This window comes from Haliotis asinina, chromosome 14, assembly GCF_037392515.1.
Source record: "Haliotis asinina isolate JCU_RB_2024 chromosome 14, JCU_Hal_asi_v2, whole genome shotgun sequence".
Lineage (NCBI taxonomy): Eukaryota > Metazoa > Mollusca > Gastropoda > Lepetellida > Haliotidae > Haliotis > Haliotis asinina.
This window is the reverse complement of record NC_090293.1, coordinates 10767861-10787479: the sequence shown is the minus strand read 5'-3', so window position 1 is coordinate 10787479 and position 19619 is coordinate 10767861. Positions and strand designations below refer to the sequence as shown.

Genomic DNA, 19619 nt, shown 5'->3' with positions numbered 1-19619 from the left:
TGTTATTTTTCTGTATTCTTGTTCATTCAACAAAGGTGTCCTTTCACATCAAAAGAATTGACATTGGTGGGATATTCAATGAATATCTACTATCATGACAGCGACAAAAATCCGTATGTGTCAGAAAATGAAATATAGGTCGCGTAGGAATACTGTCATCAAGAAATATACATCTGAGAACTTTTTTAGCACGAGAGTGGAAATTTTAGGTGCATTATTTACAGTTTGTATTTTATGACATTCAAAATAATGATATTGAGTAGAGTTAGGATTGTCAGCTGTTTTCTGAATGTGTCACGTCAAAGGAGCACTAGGTGATGGTGCATAATCGGCAATTGCATAGATTTCATCTTAGTTTTTGTCTCATTCAGTAGAACCTGTTCAAGGCCTCTTCAAGATATTACCTATGTAGTTGTGTTAATGATTGCTTCTAGTCCTCAGTAAGATCTTACTGGACAGCTTTGCATTATAGTTAGAAAACTTTGATGGACTTATTCAGTTATTACCTTCATAAACTGTGTGTTACCCAACTTTTTCTGAAGACAAGATGAGGATTATGTGATAAACATAACCAAAACAGGGTTCATTAACTGCCGCCAAAATTTCCAACCTATTGTAATACATGTATGTTACATTTGACTCCATCCAAGTGCTAACTCTTCCACGCTGTGGCAGTTACTGTCCAGCACGCTTAAGAATGAAAATATCTTCACAATAATTACTGAATTGATCTTGAAGTAGACTGCATGAAGATAAATTTTAACTATCTCAGGACTATTTATAATTTATTCCTGGAGAGAGATGATGACTTTAAAGTGGTAGGAGTCGGTGGGGCACCCATTTTGTTCTGGGTAGGTAGGTAGGGGGTCATCAAGTTTGCACACATGTACAAGGAGGTTTCAGTGGGTCATTGATTTTGTACATGACATGCAGGGAGGTCTCTTACTTATTACATAAATTTTAGGGGAGGGGTGTTATTGACATTGTACATGTCTCTCAGTGAAAATCCAATCATTATCAATCTCCTAGCCATAAATTATCAACAGTCACTAATTACTCTGTTGATCTTGAAGTTGACTGAAGGTAAATGGCTATTAGAAGCTTAACCAGATTTTGGCAGGTTGACTGTGTACTTGAGACTGTTAACATGGTAGATATAGTGAAATGACCAACATAATTTATGACATGATCATGTAAGCAAGCCAAAACACAAAACGTTTCTGTATTGAACCCTGTTTCTTTCTTGACACCTTAGATGCCGCCATACAGCTGGAATATTGCTGAGTGCGGCATAAAACTAAAGTCACTCACTCTTGACACCTTACATGCTAGCTGTCACTTTCTGACATTTCAACCCCTCTGAAAACCCTGAATCCACCTCTTCTACCACACCCAATTATTTGTTAAGTTAACTAGTGAGCTGTTTGAGAAAAAGGGTTGTAAGAGACGTCTGGGGTAGGTACCCATGCTTGACATAAGAGGCAACTAATTCGATTGGGTGATCAGGCTTGTGATTTGAATAACACGTCATTGTATGCCAATTGCGTAGATTGATACCCATGTTGTTGATCACTGAATTGTCTTGTCCAGACTTGATTTTTTTACTGACTGCTGTCTTGTGGCAGGAATATTGCTCAATATAGCGTTAAGTAACTCAGAAACCATTCAAGGGTAGGAAGATTCAGTGACCTTGTATGGATGTCATCATAAGTTGGGGGTTGGCGGTGGGGTAGCTTAGTGGTTAAAGCATTCGCTTCTCACGCCAAAGACCCTGGTTCGATTCCCCACATAGGTGCCATGTATGAGGCCCATTTCTGATGTGCCCCATCGTGATATTGCCAGAATATTGCTAAGTATGGAGTAAAACTGAACTCACTCACTCACTCACTCACTCACTCATGGAAGTTTGTCATTTGCTGTTGGTGATACTACACATTATGAGACTTGTGTTCAGTATATATGGATGTTCTCCTGTTTCTACTTGACGTCAGAGGAAGTGGGGTAGCTACGTGGTTAAAGCAGTATTTTGCTTGTCATGTAGTCTGTTGTACAGACCCTGAAGTATAAATATCCAAGAAAACCCACGCAAGTCTAGAAAATGTGGCAAGTCTAGATTTCCATAGCTTCAGGTCTGAAAATGAAGAAAGTGTCAGGGTGCCATTTCATTATATTATTTTTTTTCACTAAGAACGTTTTTTTCAGTAGAATATGTTAATTTCAGAGACTAGCTGTTAGTCTACTTGTCATGCAGAAGGGCCAGGTTTTGATTACCAGCATGGGTACATTGTCGAAGGCTCACTCACTCACAACCCCTGGAAAGTTATGATAATAATGGTTCTTAGTTACAAGTCGACAAGACATACATGAATTATTTGCTCAATTTCATTGTTTCGTTAGTGTTTACTTCCCTGTTAGCTGTGTTGCAGGTGACTGGTATAGAAGGACATGAATCTGATGACTGCTAAGGAAAACGTGAAGCTTGATTGATTTTGTTCGTTGGGTTAAACTTTCAGCAAACCTTTCCTTGACCTTCACTCACTTGAACAAACCCGTCCTTTATTTTATTTTGTAATATTCAAATAATATAGTAGGACAAATGAATAGGATATATATCTAATTTCACAGTAATGAAATGCTTTTTTACATAGAGTTTATATAGTTACTTTCATGTCTGTTCGTTTCTTGTACAATTTCAAACTTAAAAAAATTCTTCTGAACATTCCAGTAAAGGGAAAGCAAACACCAATAAATGAACCTGTAGGCATCGAAAAATTCCTTTGAAAGTTGGCCACACTTAGATACAGGAGGTATCTTGGACACTTTTAAACATAAGGTCAATATCATCTAAATGTTTTTGAGGAAGAATGCGGAACTTTGGAATATGAAATAAATAATGCATAATTTTTCCTCGTGTGTGTATAACTACCGTTAATCTGGATACATTTACTGGTAATGGATTTAGGGGATAATAAAGCTATACAGAAAATACGGATTCTCTGTCTTGAGTCTTGTGTGATTGAAAAGTGTTAATATCAAGCCTTAAGCGATGCACTTATGCATTCATAACAAAGGACAGCTGATCCGTGATTATTGAGTATTGAATATGTAATTCTTTGTATTACTTTTTGACGTTTTTAAATATTCATTAAAGAAAAAAATATGTAATGTACGAAGGTCAACTTCACTGAACAACAGTATACAGATTTTACTGACCAAGACCTTGAGCGAGATTCAGAATATTTATATGGAGAAGATAGGTTATTTAATTTGCTTGCAAAATGAATCTGTTCTGATTCTGGTAGCCTCACTGCAAACAATCCAAAAGCTTGTCATACTGACCAGTCTGGTTCAATTCCCCACATAGATACCTCGTGTGAAGCCCATTCTAGTGACCCATGTCATGATATTGCGGGAATATTGCTAAAAGTGGCATAAAACTGAATTCACTCACAACCATCATTGGACCTGTAAAGGTCCTGGGGTTGAATAGGCCTTCAGCAACCAATGCTTGCCATAAAAGGCGACTATGCTAGTCGTAAGAGGTGACTAACAGGATCGGGTGGTTAGGCTCGCTGACTTGGTTGACACATGTCATCGGTTCCCAGTTGCGCAGATCAATGCTTATGTTGTTGATCACTAGACTGTCTGGTCCAGACTCGATTATTTACAGACCCGCCGCCATATAGCTGTAATATTGCTGAGTGCGGCGTAAAACTAAAATCACTCACTCACTCACAACCATCATGGCTTTGTTTGAGAAGTGACATCACCAGAATGTGACTGGAGCCTATTTCAAAATGCCTCACCTGACATTGCCACCCTCTGCTGATATCTTCGACTTAGAGCTTTCCCTGCTGAGTTTGGTCATCCATAGTTTTGCATCTGTTTCTCATGTGCAACCTCAGCCAGCTAGTTGGCTGAAATAATTATTGCAAGTTATGTAAGAGGTTGTTAGTGAATTGGTCCAGGGTATTGATCCTAATATAATCCCCACAATACCTCCAAGCATCACTGAGGATATATGTGACTTGATCCGAGGCATTTATCCTAATGCAGTAGAGAGAATAGTGACCTGCATCATTGAGAATGATAGCGAATGGGTCTGAGGTATTTAACCTAATGCAATGGAGGCAATAGTGCCCTTCATCACTGAGGATGTACGTGGAGGGCCTGATCAATAACCTGTGATGCTTCGACTTCCACAGCACCAAGTTCACAACCATGCCAGTCAACGTTGAGATCAAAGCTTACATCCCTGACATTAAATCTCTGCGAGAAACAGCCGAGAAACTGAGTGATGCTGGTTGTACCGTCTTGAAACAGGAAGACACGTTCTTTGTCACACCTGCAGGTCGGCTGAAGTTGCGCCAGTCTCAGGTGAGAATTGTCAATGTGAGAATGGTAGTGAAGGAGAGAGAGTGAATTTACAGCAGTTTGTAACATCTCATCCTCTCTTACCCAGGGAATTGTCTCCCTTCTGTTATAGTAAATACACAATTGCTGTTTCACACATTTTCCCCCATTTTCCTCCTTCAGAGGTTGATCAAGTTGTATCTTTCTGCGATATGTCCGTTTCACTGCTGCGAGTGCTCAATATTCGCACTTGGTTGCAATCAAAATCAGTTGTGCAATCAGTGACATTGTTTCAAAAGTGACCATTTGCAAAGTCTTAATTTCCATATGCTTCGGGAAAACTAGAATCTCTCCCCCGCGTTTTGTGCAAACATTCTTCTAGATAAGGGCATCTCCATCGCCCTAATTGACAACTGACAAACAAGTCACACCTACCCAGGTCTCCAGCAGAGGAGGGATATTTGTGGTCCCACAGGTGCTTGTATTAGTCAAGCTTAGCGATTGTTTGGAAGGGACGTTCACAAGAAACTGGGATTGGGATCGCCGTATTGGATCTAAGTTACTGTCACTCATATGTATTATATGTATTTCTTATGTAACAACGAAGTTCCGTTGGTATCCTCAAAACAGTTTTGGTCATAAGTGTTTTCAGGCTGCAGGGATTACATCTTCCTTGCTGTAACCCTCGTTTGATGGTATAAACCTACACGTGTTATTTGCCATCATTCTCTTGATGGTCAGTTAATGAATTTATAACAGGTATAATTAGTAGTAACACCATTCAGATTACTCAACAAAGGTTCCCATTTGGCATTTTTCCTGTCTGGAGTAAATAGACAACATTATAAATCAAAGTCTGATATGGCAAATGTATCACATGTTATGTAATATGTGCATGTAAGTGATACCAGAAGGTTTATCAGCTGGGTTACAAAAACAAACATTGATCAAAGGATTAACCGATAACACGCTGATTGATTAATTGCTTTTACCATTTTTCCTTATCCTGACTTATGAGTAATTGCTTATCTCCTCTTCCCTGGCGAAGGTAGTGGAATAACATGAAATCCCTTGAAGTTCCCTTCTAAAATACACTCCCCAAGGAGTAACCTCCCCTTTAACACGCAAACGGTCAGCTGACTGATCATGCTTGCTACTCTCTCATCGCCCAATGAGGGCGGCTGAAAGCTTCTGGAGTCCAGATTATGGCGATACGTTTTTCAACTATTTCGGTCCTTTAACTAAATTTATGTCATATGCAGTATTTGGTTTAAAGGTCACATGCAACCAAAAAATCAAACAGAATTAAAACACAATTATCACTTATTATGACATCTAATATACATTGCTGCTTGTTAGAAAATGAATAAACAAAATTATAAGCGTACAATTGTGTTTCAAATGTGCAATATTTTGTACTTGGGCTTACTTCCCTCGAAATGAAGCCCTCGGGAGACCGAACCCAGTCTTAGTGGGTGGCTGTGCACTCAAGGGTAACGACGACTTCCGATTGACGGGTTCGTTTGCTGATACGCTGAGGGCTCGTGTGTACAGAAAGATGATCTGTTTGAGGGGCCTTTTATAAGTATGGCTAGTCACAGGAAACTTCTTTATGGATAACAACTTCCTATATTGTACTTGATGCATCGTTTCGGTATGGATTCATATACCGTTGTCAAACAAAATCATTTACACTAGAATGAGTTGTTATCCCTAGAGAATGTATATAGAGATGCTTGGTTTTGTAAATACACGTTCTCTGAATTTGAGTTCGATCAAATCAAGAATCATCTCAGCAGAGATGGTGAACTACTGCGTGACTGGAAAGTGTCATTCGTCCAAGTACAAAGCAGGACTTGAAAGAGTTTGCACCAGTTTCCGTCAAATCCAGTCATCTGAAAAAATGGCTGTAGTTTGTTTGCAACCCACAGACATAAAAACTTGTCATGTGTACAAGTATCACACCTGCCTAATTACATAATGTGGCAGAGACTGGACTCAGGTGCATGAGTCATAAATCAATTAATTTTGTTTATGGGGCATAGCCTGATAGGTGTTAAGTTCAAATTGCATGTGGTCAATGATTGAAGCTGTCTGTTGTATATTGTCTTAAACAGACAGGCAGGCGGATATACAGGTGTCAGTAAACCAGACATTGAGCTTTCTATGTGGCAGAGGCTGCTTACTACAATCAACAAGTTTTTCTAATGTAACGAGTAGATTATTTACTTGTGTACACAACCAAGATTAGACTACTGCTCATGACCTCATACTCCGAGCATGCATACTGTTTCAATCTCCGCGAACCTATTCACTGCGCATGCGTTTTGGGCGCATTGACCCACACTTTTTGTCCGGTGTGTAAGCCCATATGTTCTTCCACTATTCGCTGTGAATTTTGCAGAAATGTATCTGTTTCAGAATTTACTTTATAAAATCGTTCTGTTCACAAAAGTACGAGGGACAGGCAACGTTGGCTTTCGTTAGCCATGTCTAGATCGGATGATTCAGCTTCAGGTAACTGCTGAAATTCATTCCAGTGACCAGTCAGGCGTGTCTCCGGGGCTATGCCTTGGGTCCAGTGACTCGTCCTCTAGACCATAGAAGAGAAATTCATCGGAGACAGGGCCGTCGCAGCCTAAGAAATCTAGATCATCATCGTCGTCGAACGTGAAGTCATCTGCAACCAAGTCATCACAGAATCAACATACTTCTACAAAGAAGTCGTACGGCGACGAGATTGTCACTCTACAGGAACAGCATATCTATGATGATTCTACACAACAAGCAGAATGTGATTTTTGTTGTCTTCTAGATCAGCCCCAACTGCAGTGTCACCGCTCCAGAACCCTTACGAGGGTCATCAGACAACGCAGACTTCATCATCAGCCTCGGTCACCACAGCAGACAACTCTGCGAGTCAGCTGTCACTACACTCAACACAGCAGTTCGACGCAGATGCCTTCAGGCAATGAGCTTGGAAAAGCGTTGTTTTGAAGAACGACTACAATCTTCAACTACGTCTACTGATGCTCCCTGATGATCTGCATTCAACTAGATCTGCACTCAGTCCAGAGGATGAAGAGCAGCTGCTCAAGAAGATCGTCACTGTCGTCCTTGTCATCCCGTTGCAGTTGGAGAAAGATCCACCTACACCAGCATGGGTGAGTGCACTCACGTGAGTGACTACGCTTGGGTGAGTGAGGACGCTCACTCGGGTGAGTGCTCTCACAGGTCTACTCGTCAACGCAGAAGATCTTCATCAGTCTCCCCAGCTCGTTGAAGGCGCTGTCAGCACTCGTCGTCCCCTTCAGACCTGGACTTACATTAGAAGGGTCGTCGGCCTCCATCAAAAGCGTTGCACTCACAGATGGATGAAGACAGATACTACCAATCGTCATCTCCAGAGGAAGCCCCTCTTCTTGGACTCTGAAGTCACATCGTGGATAACAAATGGTCTGGACTTAGTCTCACCATCCAAGGACTCCAATGAATCCAACGCCCATAGGATGAAGAATAAAGACATTGACACGTTGACTTTTCTGCCAATATCTCTGATATCTACGGTATCCCAAGACGTTATCTATAGCATTCAAGTCAGTAGCAACACATGCCACCATTCAACGCTTGTCACTTCCTTCTTCACTATATGGAGCCCTTCATCAGAGCACTAGATGTAGACGAGGCATACAAGGTCATCAGCAGTGCCGTGTAACAGATCGTACAAGATAGACAACAAGCGACTTGCTCAGCTTGTCACCACTTCCTTGGACTAGCTCGATCTAGAGCCATCAGTGAGACTCTCATCTCAAAGTTCAGTAAGTCTGTCAATGAGGAAGAGAGAATGATCCTGTCAGCACTCGTCACACAGAGGAAGGATCAGCAGTTTATGTCCAAACACCTCGCCTCTACCGCTGCAGGACTGAATCTACTTCGTCGACAAGGTCTCTTGTCCACCTCATCATGGAGTGAGATTTTCAAAAGGTCCCTATATCAATCAAGCCCCGTGGTCAGTGCCTACAATATTGTAGAAGTCATGAAGTCACACCTTGCCAATGGTGCTCAAGCAGACAAGTCAGCGCTACACTAACAAGTCTAAGTTCTCTAGAGTCTAGAGAGCGGGAGATAAGAAGTTTAATACCAGAGCGTGCAGGGACGGAAGAGGAGGTAAACATTGAAGATCAGGTTAGGAACGAGTGGAGTCTTCTACTCCTAGCCGTTCCCATGCAACCGTCTCAAGTGGGTGGTCGTCTTCAACTCTACTGGAAGACCTGGGGAACTCTCAATGACAAATATGTCACGAAGATTCCTCGAGACAACTACAAGATACCGCTGCAAACTGCACCTCCGATCACAAGACATGTTGGTATTATCTTCAGTGGGAAAATTCCAACACATCTACCGGGAAGACAATCTGTCTACATCAGCTTTAAGCGGCGGGAGTTATTTTTCGCGTGTTTATACTCATCTAGACACATGCTCGCCAAACCTGAATGCTAGCAAGGGTATCACTGTCCGAACAAGATTTCACGATGATCAGTTGAGTGCTAGACCGGTGAGGTCAGGTCTACAATCTCTGAGAGACAACGCCCTGCACAGGAAGTGGTGTTATTGTTCCAGTGTCAGAAAGTTGTGTCCATGTGGTTACAGAAAAGATGGGAAAGATGTCGATTACACACTAGATTAGCAGTTTACAGCGTCATTTGATTCTTCAAGCGGCATACAGATCTTCTAACAGCAGATTCAACGTTGCCTATCACTATAGTATCAGGAGGCTTGCAGCAATGAATGACAGTTTCTGATCGGACAGGCAGGCAGCTATAAATAGACTTCCTTCGAAAGTCAAATTGCTCATTATGAACAGTGTTGATTATCTGAAGACGAAAAATGACGCATCTTCATGGCATACAAGTTCATCATGAGTGAAGTCAGCTCAGTCTACAGCTGAACTTCACTATCAGGCTACTAAAAGTCATCAAGAAAATCAAACAGATGCAAGGGCTACAACTGATTTGGGTCGTGCCATACGGGCCAACAAGACATTGATTTCCAATACTTATAGAAGAGTTAGGACAACCAATGCCACAATTACCAGATTGGAAGAATCTTCTCGTCCATCCTCACACAGAAGAGGCACACGGCAAACCATCTGTTTCGACTTCACGTATGGACCGTATCAAGACCTGTTTAAAGCACGGAGGATACTCAGAGAGAGCAGCGAAAACAGTTACTTTAGCCTTATGGAAATCCACTCGCACCATGTATGATGACAAGTGGAAACGATTTGTGGCATACGTGATGAAGGCGACACATTCCTTAGATAGCAGATTATTCCCGAGGTCTGAAAGGCTCTGCATTATCTACGTATTTGGCAGCTCTCAGCACAGTCGTCACCATTGAAACGGGGACCAAGCTGACTGAAGTACCTGAGCTACTCGCCTTACTACGCCCTATCAAGTGGGAAGATCAACAACGCAGATTTAGAGCTCCAGCATGGGATCTAAACATTGTACTCCAACATCTCACAAGTGATGCGTATGACCTGCTCAACCGGACCTCAACTGAACTGCTGACTCAGAAGACGCTGATTTTATTTGCCTTGGCTACAGCTGCATGAATGTCAGAAATTCATGCTCTAGGCTTCAATCGAACAAAGTTTGATGCAAGTCACTAAGAGACAGCTCATCTGGATCTACGATGGGATTTTGTTGCGAAAATTCAATTGTCAGGTTACCCTCACAGACAGTTCTGCATACCGGCCTTGTCTTCAAGCCTTGGACCTCATGATACGCAAGACTTATCGTTTTGTCCAGTCAGAGCATTGAAGATATACATCGGATGTACCAAGTCTAGAAGACAATGTTTCAAGCACCTGTTCATCCCTATATCTGCTGAGACACCTACGGAAGTATTCTGCAACACTATCTCAGTGTGGACCAGAGCTGTTATACTGAGAGCCTAGAAAGCAGCAGGAGTGGAACGTCGGCGAGCTTCCAACCCACATGAAGTCAGAGCCTTGGCCTCTACACTAGCGCTACATGGGAAATTCTCGCTATCAACTATAATGGAGGGCTGCTTTTGAAAGTCAGACACAGTATTTGACAACCATTATCTACGAGACATAGACATGGAGGGCATCACTGGCATTCACCAATTTGTGCAGCAACAAACAGCTCCCTGAAGGCACTGAGTTCACTCACCCGATTTGTCATGTGATTATGACCCTGTACTCGTAATGAAGATACTTGTACTTGAAGAAGGGTTGCAACTAGTCTTGATGGGAATATCTTTGCATTCAGTTGTATCAGACACTAGCAGAACGCAAGTTATTTTGGATGTCATCACGTTCCAGTCAAAGAAGCCTTCTGCTGAAGACAAGTTCGACTGGATGTGATCCCAGAATTTACAATGAATATTAGAAGAACGGGACCGAATTATCGCCGTTAAAGGTTCCCATTAAGGGGGGAATTATTGGACGTAATTTGACAGCCAGCAAAATCCTACATGGCCTGACCCACCACCGTTTCCGTCGGACTCTGTAAGCAATTAAGCATGAGTCAGTCAGAGAAAGGGGAGGCTACTCGTGGGTGAGTGTAATTTACGTCCGCTTCTTTTAGAAGGGAATTTCAAGGGATTTCAGGTGTTCCACTACCTTCACCAGGAAGAGGAGATAAGCAATTAAGCATGAGTCAGGATAAGTATAAAACATCAATTTTATTCAGAAAGTTACATTTCCACTGTGGATATGTCAAAGTGCCACGACTGCCTGTCATGAAGTGTGAGTGTTAAAACAAAATCCTTTCTTCAAAGAATTAACTGCCAGTACACTGATTGATTGATTTCTCATAACTGGCTAGCTAAATTACTTAGAATGGTGGACGCTGTACAATTAGGTGCCAGGTGTGCTATCTTGGGTGACCAATGAGACTTTTCACCAATGTTAAAAACCTGAAATGGTTCATCACTTTTTAGCATATTACACTGTTGAAAGACAAATGACATAGAGCAGGATTATTTAGAGCAGATGCATGGCATATCGTTCTGTGGATATTGAGAGATACATTCCTGAACAAGGTAATAGCCTGACATTGTTGCAATAATTTTAGTCTGTTTTAAATTTAATATTGGCATTTTGTTTTAATTTATTCATTGTAGCATTCAGCAGAATCTGTGTTAAGACAACCTACATACCTTAGGACTTGTGTGGAATACGATTCATGTTGTGTTTCATTTGTTTTCATAATAATGAAGTAAAAATGATTTCAACTTTGTTGAACGGTCTATACTGTACAGGCATGAATTCTGGGATGTCATCCCGGTACTCACGGAGAAAGACAATAACAAAAGGAACGGCCAGTCCACAGAAAATGTTCTCCACCAGTGCCCCTTTAAACTCATCTCATCTCACCTATCACATTCTGGAGAAGTAGATTGGTTGTTGTTTTCATGCTCAAGAGAAAAGAAGTTCTGAGAGATATTTTAGTTTTTGTTGCCATTAGTCAGATGCTGATCTTAATAATTACTGAACTTGTGAAGATCTGGGTTACAAATGGTCTTCATTGACCCATGATTGTCACAAGAGGAGACGAGTGGTTTCAGGTGGTCAGGATTCATGACATTGTCGACAATTATACCACAATCATGCTCATGTTGTTGATCACTAGATTGTCTCCCCTCCCCTTCCTTCCCCTCCCTTTATGAGAAATCTGTATCCACTCCTGTGTGTGGATGTTAGTGCATAACAAATGGCAATTATTCCTTGTATTTTTTGTAATTATGATACATAACACATACATTACATTACATTACAGTACAGTACAGTACAGTACACTACAGTACACTACAGTACACTACAGTACATTACAGTACATTACAATGTGAAAATGTGAAGAATCTAAGAAACTGGTCAACCAGTTTATGCAGATTTTCTTATATCTCCAAGGTGGCTATAAACAGCTTCACAATGACCCTATGCATATGTGTTTCTTCCTTCAGTATCCCAGTTTTGCTTTGAGAAACTTGGTTACAAATGATACAGTAGCCAAAAGGGATGAAAATGAACTTCTGAATGGGCTAGTTTTGGGAATTGGTTGCAAATTCCTGATCTATCATTGGATTATCAAAATGATTGATCATAAAGTTAGTGTTTGACTTCCAGGCAATGTGATTTGAGACTGTTGAGTCTTGTCATTGGCCTTTACCAGTCACATGCAGTCACATGAGCAAATCAGGGAGCTCCCTGTTATGGGCACAAATTCTTGCCTCTGTTGTAAAATACTGACTTATATAACACAGATGGAGACATATGCTGTGACAGGTGTAACTGAGTGAAATTCACATTGAAAACAGTGTCAATACTTACTTGCTTACACTATACAGACATGTAGATACATATTAACCAATCATGATTGATCACAGAAATCATGATCGATTCCTTCGATTTCCTACTGATCAATCATAAATGAAATTGATTAATCGGAACACCACTAGAATGTACTCTGTTAGCATTCAAGATTGTATGGTGCCACTATTGCTGGGAGCGTATCTTATTGAGTTCTTGTTGCACCATTGCACCTCTAAAGCTGGTAATTTACTGTGTTTCACACAGAAGTAGTGTCAGTTATCCCCATCAACATTCACCTCACAACAAAAGCATGACTGGAGACTGAACTGAATTGAAGTATATGTATTTCAGGAGCTAGCTTACTCTTCTATGAAAATTGTGCTAGTAGCGAGTGTTTCTTGATAGAACAGAACAACCTTATTTGATTTCATGACTGACCCATGAAAATGTACAGGTTAATTGCTGAAATGCATCAAAGATCAGAGTTGTCGTCTGCCTTTCAGAACAGAGAATTAGATTATACTTCATGTGACCAGGGACTTACAATCGTCAGTAACCCATGCTTGTTGTAAGAGGTGACCTGGTGGTCAGACGCACTGACTTGCTTGACACGTCATCATTTCCCAGTTGTGCAGATCCATGCTCGTACATGTGGTCACTGGATTGTCTGGTTCAGACTCAATTTACAGACCGCAACCATATAGCTGGAATATTGCTGAGTGCGGCGTAAAACTAAACTCACTCACTCACTCATACAGTTTCAATCAACATTTTTTTTGCATTTATTGTCCAAATGAATCTATTTCACCCTATAATCAAGACTTACTGATGTTTTGTATATACTGTGTACTCTGACATGAACCTGGCCCGGCTAACATCACGTAGTTAGAGCATCAGGCCCATTTAAGGCATTTCAGAACTGGACCTGTTCTATTTTGCTCTCTGGCATTGAGCTGGCCCAGTTCAGGCAGAGAACTCTGGCCCAGTACACAGCCATAACAGTTGCCTAATTGGCCCTTTACAGTTTAATACCATTTCTACATTTTAAAACAAGCTGATACCAAAAAAAATAATCTGAAGGAGACAAACAAAACAAAACACAAGTTTATCCATGTGAGTTTAATTCCTCCTGGCATACATGATGAATGACCGAATGTTTAAAATTTTCAAAATGCTCTTGTCTCATCAAAATTTATACTTAGCTTGAGTAGCAAAAATAGTCTCTACAAGTGATTCAAAACAAAGATTGTTACCTTTTAGAGTCACATTGCATCAGTTAACACTCAGAAATATGGAAAGTGTCACTCTCTACATTTTTGCCACCTATCTAGAGCAGTTGACATTGTCCTGAGATATTCTCCCAATTCCTAGACAGGAAGTACACTGGGCCAGTACAGCACTGTGGTGTGTTTACGGTAAACATCCATATGTGGCCTGCTCCAGTTTTGTCACTAAAGGAAAATAAGCACTGGTCCAATACTGACTCTATAATGGCATATGTCATGCCAGTACCAACGGTACAGGCGAGAACGATGCCAACACTGGCCCAATAATATGATGTTAGCTGGTGGATCAATTATCTTGATGTACAAGCTGCCATGATCTGACTTGAATGAAACATTTTTTGTTTTCATTCCCCGTGTTACAGGGTAAACAAGCACAGCTGATATACTACAAACGCTCTGATCAAACAGGACCTAAAGTCTCCAACTATCATGTTAGCGTGACTGACGATGCAGAAAATCTGAAGGTACACTTTTGTCTTTTTCACCATTTTTAGTGTTTTTGTACATGAAGAATTGACACAAGTAGGAGTGAATTGATTGCATTTGCATGAAGTGTTCTGTGTATACAGTTAATATGTGAACGAAAATTTTGACATGCACACTTGTCCTTTCCTCTCCAGGACAGTAGGGTAGCCAAGTGGTTAGGCATTTGCCCATTACGCCAAGACCTGTGTTTGATTCCCCACGTGGTTAGAATGTGTGAAAGCAATTTCTGATGTGTTTATGTAAAGACATAACTTTTCGTGGACATCAGCATTCTTAGTCCAGAAATGTGGCAGATTATCTGTTTCCTGACTGCAGGATTTTCTAAATGTAAACAGGTACATCTGGGTAAAATATTTCCTCAGCAACCAATAAGTAATTATATTCTTACACAAACATCATGACCACAAATGTTTGTCTGTAAAACAGGATCCCAATCCACAGAATATATTTAGCACTATGACATTCGTAAACCTATGATAAAGTATAGAGTTACAACAGGTCGTAATGTTACAAACGCTTTGTGGAGTGGAATAACGGTCTCCAAAACACATCCTACAGTTTATATGTGCAGTATGCAGTAACACCACACACAGGGTAGGGCGTCATTTGTGATTGGACTTTAACAAGGAATGTTGATTAATGTCTTTGGTCCATTATTTTTTTAAATAATTCTCTTAATCATACAGCTAGAATTAGCTTGATTTCATGGATTGTTTGTGTTTGATAATGTGTCTTCAATGTGTGGGGGATTCTCAGGTAACGGACAAGGGTGGTAACTGAAGCCTTGCATAGGATGCCATCTTTCATCTTTCAGATAACTTTAGGGAAAGCGTATGGTATAAAAGGAACAGTGAGGAAGACACGTTATCTCTACATGGTGGGTCAGACGAGGGTTCATGTGGACAGTGTCGAGGGCCTTGGAGACTTCATGGAGCTAGAGGTGAGATAATGCTGGCTGACAACTCCTTATCATTTTAATTTCTGGATGGACCTGTATTTCTTTGGTAAAAAAAACAAAAAACACAGGAAAATGCAAAAACATTTTTTGTCCAAGTACAATGAACATGGAACTAATCAAATTTTTTTTTTTTTTTTTTGTTTCGTGGATTTAAAGGTTACAATTGTTTATTAACATTAATGGTAACGGATGTGTTTGGAGAGAAAATTTCTTTTCTTGTGTGATGGTCTGGATGTGATAACACAGTAAAAAATCAACATGAAGAATAGATCTTGGGTACGAAATTTTTGTGGGTGTGTGGTCAGGCTGTGTCATCCTTTGAACTGCCAGACACGATAACAGACATGGTCGATATGTCATTGCTCATGCTACGCTGATATACTGTGATGTTAGAAAAGCATTCACGCTGGACTCCGGAGGTACCATATTTGGCAAATCATGTTCTTGTAGTATGAAATGCATGTCACTGTCTATAATGCGACTGTACTCTATGCATTTAAACATAGAGAAACTCACCCAAGTGTCCTATGATATCAGTTATATCAACAAAAGTTGATAAGGTTACAAATATCAGAGGCTTGCTGAGGATATTTTTAACTTTATCAATGAGTTTGATATAATTGATATCAATAAACAGGAGGGTGAGATTCTATTTATCATCCAAAATCATTCTTCATTAGTTTCCATGAAACATTTACATCTCTCAACACCATACTACCATTAGACATGCAGTGTAGTAATGTCATAGCATTGTGACATCATCAAGTTCATGATGTCATAGCATTGTTAGGGCATTGTACAAAATCTACTGCCAAAACGATATCTCCAAGCAGTTATCATTTGATCTCACACAAGTGATATCTCCTGTGGAACGCAGTTTTGGATGATAAGATATCTTCAGTGTGTTATATGATGTTAGTGTTTAAGTGGATCTCATGCTTTATGTCATTATGAATGTGCTACAGCAGTTAGGTATGAAATGTTTTTGCTAGGGTAGTCTAGTGGTTAAAACGTTAGCTTGTCAAGCCAAAGACATGGGTTTAATTCCCCACAATGTGTGAAGCCAGTTTCTGGTGCACCCCTGCTGTGATATTCCTAGAATATCTAGACTGCATGCATGGCATCTGTTAGCATTGGTCTTTGTTTGGTTGCTGCTTTTATCAGCAATTACTCAGCAATGTTCCAGCTATATGAAAGTGTCAGTTACAGAATAGAATCTGGATCAGACAACCCATTGATAATGATTATTATTATCAGCATCAATCCACCATTGATTTTAATGATAGAGCATACAAAGGTACTCATGTTTCTTTTGCAGAATAGAATCTGAATCAGGCACTCCAGTGATGAATTTAGAAACATCAATCCTCATCGCTGCGGGCGATGATAGAAGAAGTCAATCCTTATCTGATCCTTAAAATCGTGTTTTTTACAAGATTCCAGAACTAGTAATGACTAGTAATCCACACGTGGCATTTAGGCCAGTCAGGGTGCTATTTAGGGTATATATGGTAGTGCAATAGATGACAGTTTTTCTCAGTAACACCCTCATCACTAACCACTTCTCACTAACCATCTTCTCATCACTAACCAGCTTCTCTTTTGTGGTTCTTTCAGGTTGAGATGAAGCCTGGACAGGCAATGGAAGAAGGCCAGGAGATCGCCAATGACCTCATGACCAAACTCGGGATCAAGGAGAGTGATCTCATAGAGGGAGCCTACATGGACCTCATTCTTGAAAAGCAAAACACTAATGAGAACTAAGTCAAATCTGAATTATATTTTTGTTACGCTGCTTACAGATTCTCTAATATACTACTCATCAGATGTTTACACTCACTTAAGCACTCACTATTTGCTATGTACATATATATGTGATTACATCGAAGATGAATTTCGCCACTAATTTGGGGAAACCAACTGCAAATTTTTTGTGGATGAATTGCACGAGGATGATTCATCAAACTGCTGAAAAGCATGTGCAGATATCCTGCACGTTAACAGCTGCATTTTGGTGTTTAGGTTTTGTTACGAATTTACCAATTTTCAGTGAGTTTCATGGATTTAAGTTGAGACAATAGTCTTTTTCAATGATATGAATTTGTTTTACAATACATCAGTTCATGCGTGAACAGTTCCTTAATGCAATATTTTGCAAAATCTAGTTTAGAAAAGTTGACTGAAGCAAGTGACTGCATTTACGCAGTGTGTCTAAACTTTTGATGGGTAGTATATTTTCATCAATTGCCATGGTAACTAAACCTGTGTAATTCAAAGACATTGTTTTTGAGGACAGAATTATTTCTTAGTGCTCATTTTTTGGTTTGTAATTGTAACACAGATACTTTAAAACTTTTATACAAAGTAAGTTGATGAAATATTTGCAAGGCAAAATGTGTTTATTTACAGTTAACTTGTTGAAATATCAAAATAGGTGGAAACATGATATTGGTGTTTTTCAGTATTAGTGTTGTATTCATTTATCTCATGTTGTACCCGGTGCTGCATTTTACCAAACAGCCAAGATGCCAGTGTTTGTATTTTCAAATTCATGGTTCCATATGAATAATACCATCCCATAATCTTACATATCTTTCCATTGGTTTAGTGGAATGATAGACATTTGTGTCATTGTGCTGAGTTGTCTCCCTTTATTTTTCCTTTGATCTGCTTGTAGGTTTGAATCTCAAGATTCACCTTGGTAAAGATTTTGTTTTGTCAACATCATATTCACTAGTTATCATCCAAAGTGTCAATGAAGATTCATCTTCTGTAGCTTCCTGTGCACATTAAACTGACAGGGCAGGTCTCAGTTTAAGCATTTGAGTTTGGACTGGCGCGGCCTCAAACTGAAAAATACAACCGCATGTTTATTGTGGCTTGCACCCAACATACTTCAGCTGGTAAACAGAATGATGACGGACTGGCCTGGAACAGTGACTCTACACAGACAGTAGCTGAATGACTGTTACTGTGAACTTTTATGAAGTAAGATACAATTATCTTATCAGACCCAGAATAATTTTGTTAAATGATGTTAGGTCATCAATACTTAACTCAGTCATTATATATACATGTATATTTAGCAGTAGGTGGAAGTTGTATATACATCAAGGTTATTACATAAGTGTCCCCAGTGCAAGTTGTTTTTGTCGGATGCATCAAGGCTATTACATAGGTGGCCCCAGTGCAAGTTGTTTTTATCCGATGCATCAAGGTTATTACATAGGTGTCCCCAGTGCAAGTTGTTTTTGTCGGATGCATCAAGGGTATTGCATAGGTAGCACCAGGGCAAGTTGTTTTTGTCGGATGCACCAAGGCTATTACATAGGTGGCCCCAGTGCAAGTTGTTTTTGTCAGATGCATCAAGGGTATTGCATTGGTGCTCCAGTGCAAGTTGTTTTTGTCGGATGCATCAAGGCTTTTACATAAGTGGCACCAGTGCAAGTTGTTTTTGTCTGAACATCAAGGCTATTACATAGGTAGCACCAGGGCAAGTTGTTTTTGTCGGATGCACCAAGGCTATTACATAGGTGTCCCCAGTGCAAGTTGTTTTTGTCAGATGCATCAAGGGTATTGCATTGGTGCTCCAGTGCAAGTTGTTTTTATCTGATGCACCAAGGCTATTACATAGGTGGCCCCAGTGCAAGTTGTTTTTGTCAGATGCATCAAGGGTATTACATAGGTGGCCCCAGTGCAAGTTGTTTTTATCGGATGCACCAAGGCTATTACATTGGTGCTCCAGTGCAAGTTGTTTTTGTCGGATGCATCAAGGCTTTTACATAAGTGGCACCAGTGCAAGTTGTTTTTGTCTGAACATCAAGGCTATTACATAGGTAGCACCAGGGCAAGTTGTTTTTGTCGGATGCACCAAGGCTATTACATAGGTGTCCCCAGTGCAAGTTGTTTTTGTCAGATGCATCAAGGGTATTACATAGGTGGCCCCAGTGCAAGTTGTTTTTATCTGATGCACCAAGGCTATTACATAGGTGGCCCCAGTGCAAGTTGTTTTTGTCAGATGCATCAAGGCTATTACATAGGTGGCCCCAGTGCAAGTTGTTTTTATCTGATGCACCAAGGCTATTACATAGGTGGCCCCAGTGCAAGTTGTTTTTGTCAGATGCATCAAGGGTATTGCATTGGTGCTCCAGTGCAAGTTGTTTTTATCTGATGCACCAAGGCTATTACATTG

The 19619-nt window shown here is 40.3% G+C and overlaps 1 protein-coding gene across 2 annotated transcripts; it reads left to right on the top strand.

Moving 5' to 3' along the window:
- Nucleotides 1–160: 160 nt before the first annotated feature.
- Nucleotides 161–18550, top strand: LOC137261576 (adenylate cyclase CyaB-like). Of its 2 annotated transcripts, none has more exons than XM_067799351.1 (5): nt 161–209; nt 4206–4377; nt 14346–14447; nt 15284–15409; nt 17045–18546. In XM_067799351.1, the coding sequence occupies exons 2-5, from the start codon at nt 4222–4224 to the stop codon at nt 17189–17191; spliced, it is 531 nt and encodes a 176-aa protein (XP_067655452.1). In that variant the 5' UTR covers nt 161–209; nt 4206–4221; the 3' UTR covers nt 17192–18546. The 2 variants fall into 2 exon arrangements, with proteins under 2 accessions (XP_067655452.1, XP_067655451.1); XM_067799350.1 differs by lacking the exon at nt 161–209 and adding an exon at nt 222–314 and having other exon boundaries at nt 17045–18550.
- Nucleotides 18551–19619: the final 1069 nt, after the last annotated feature.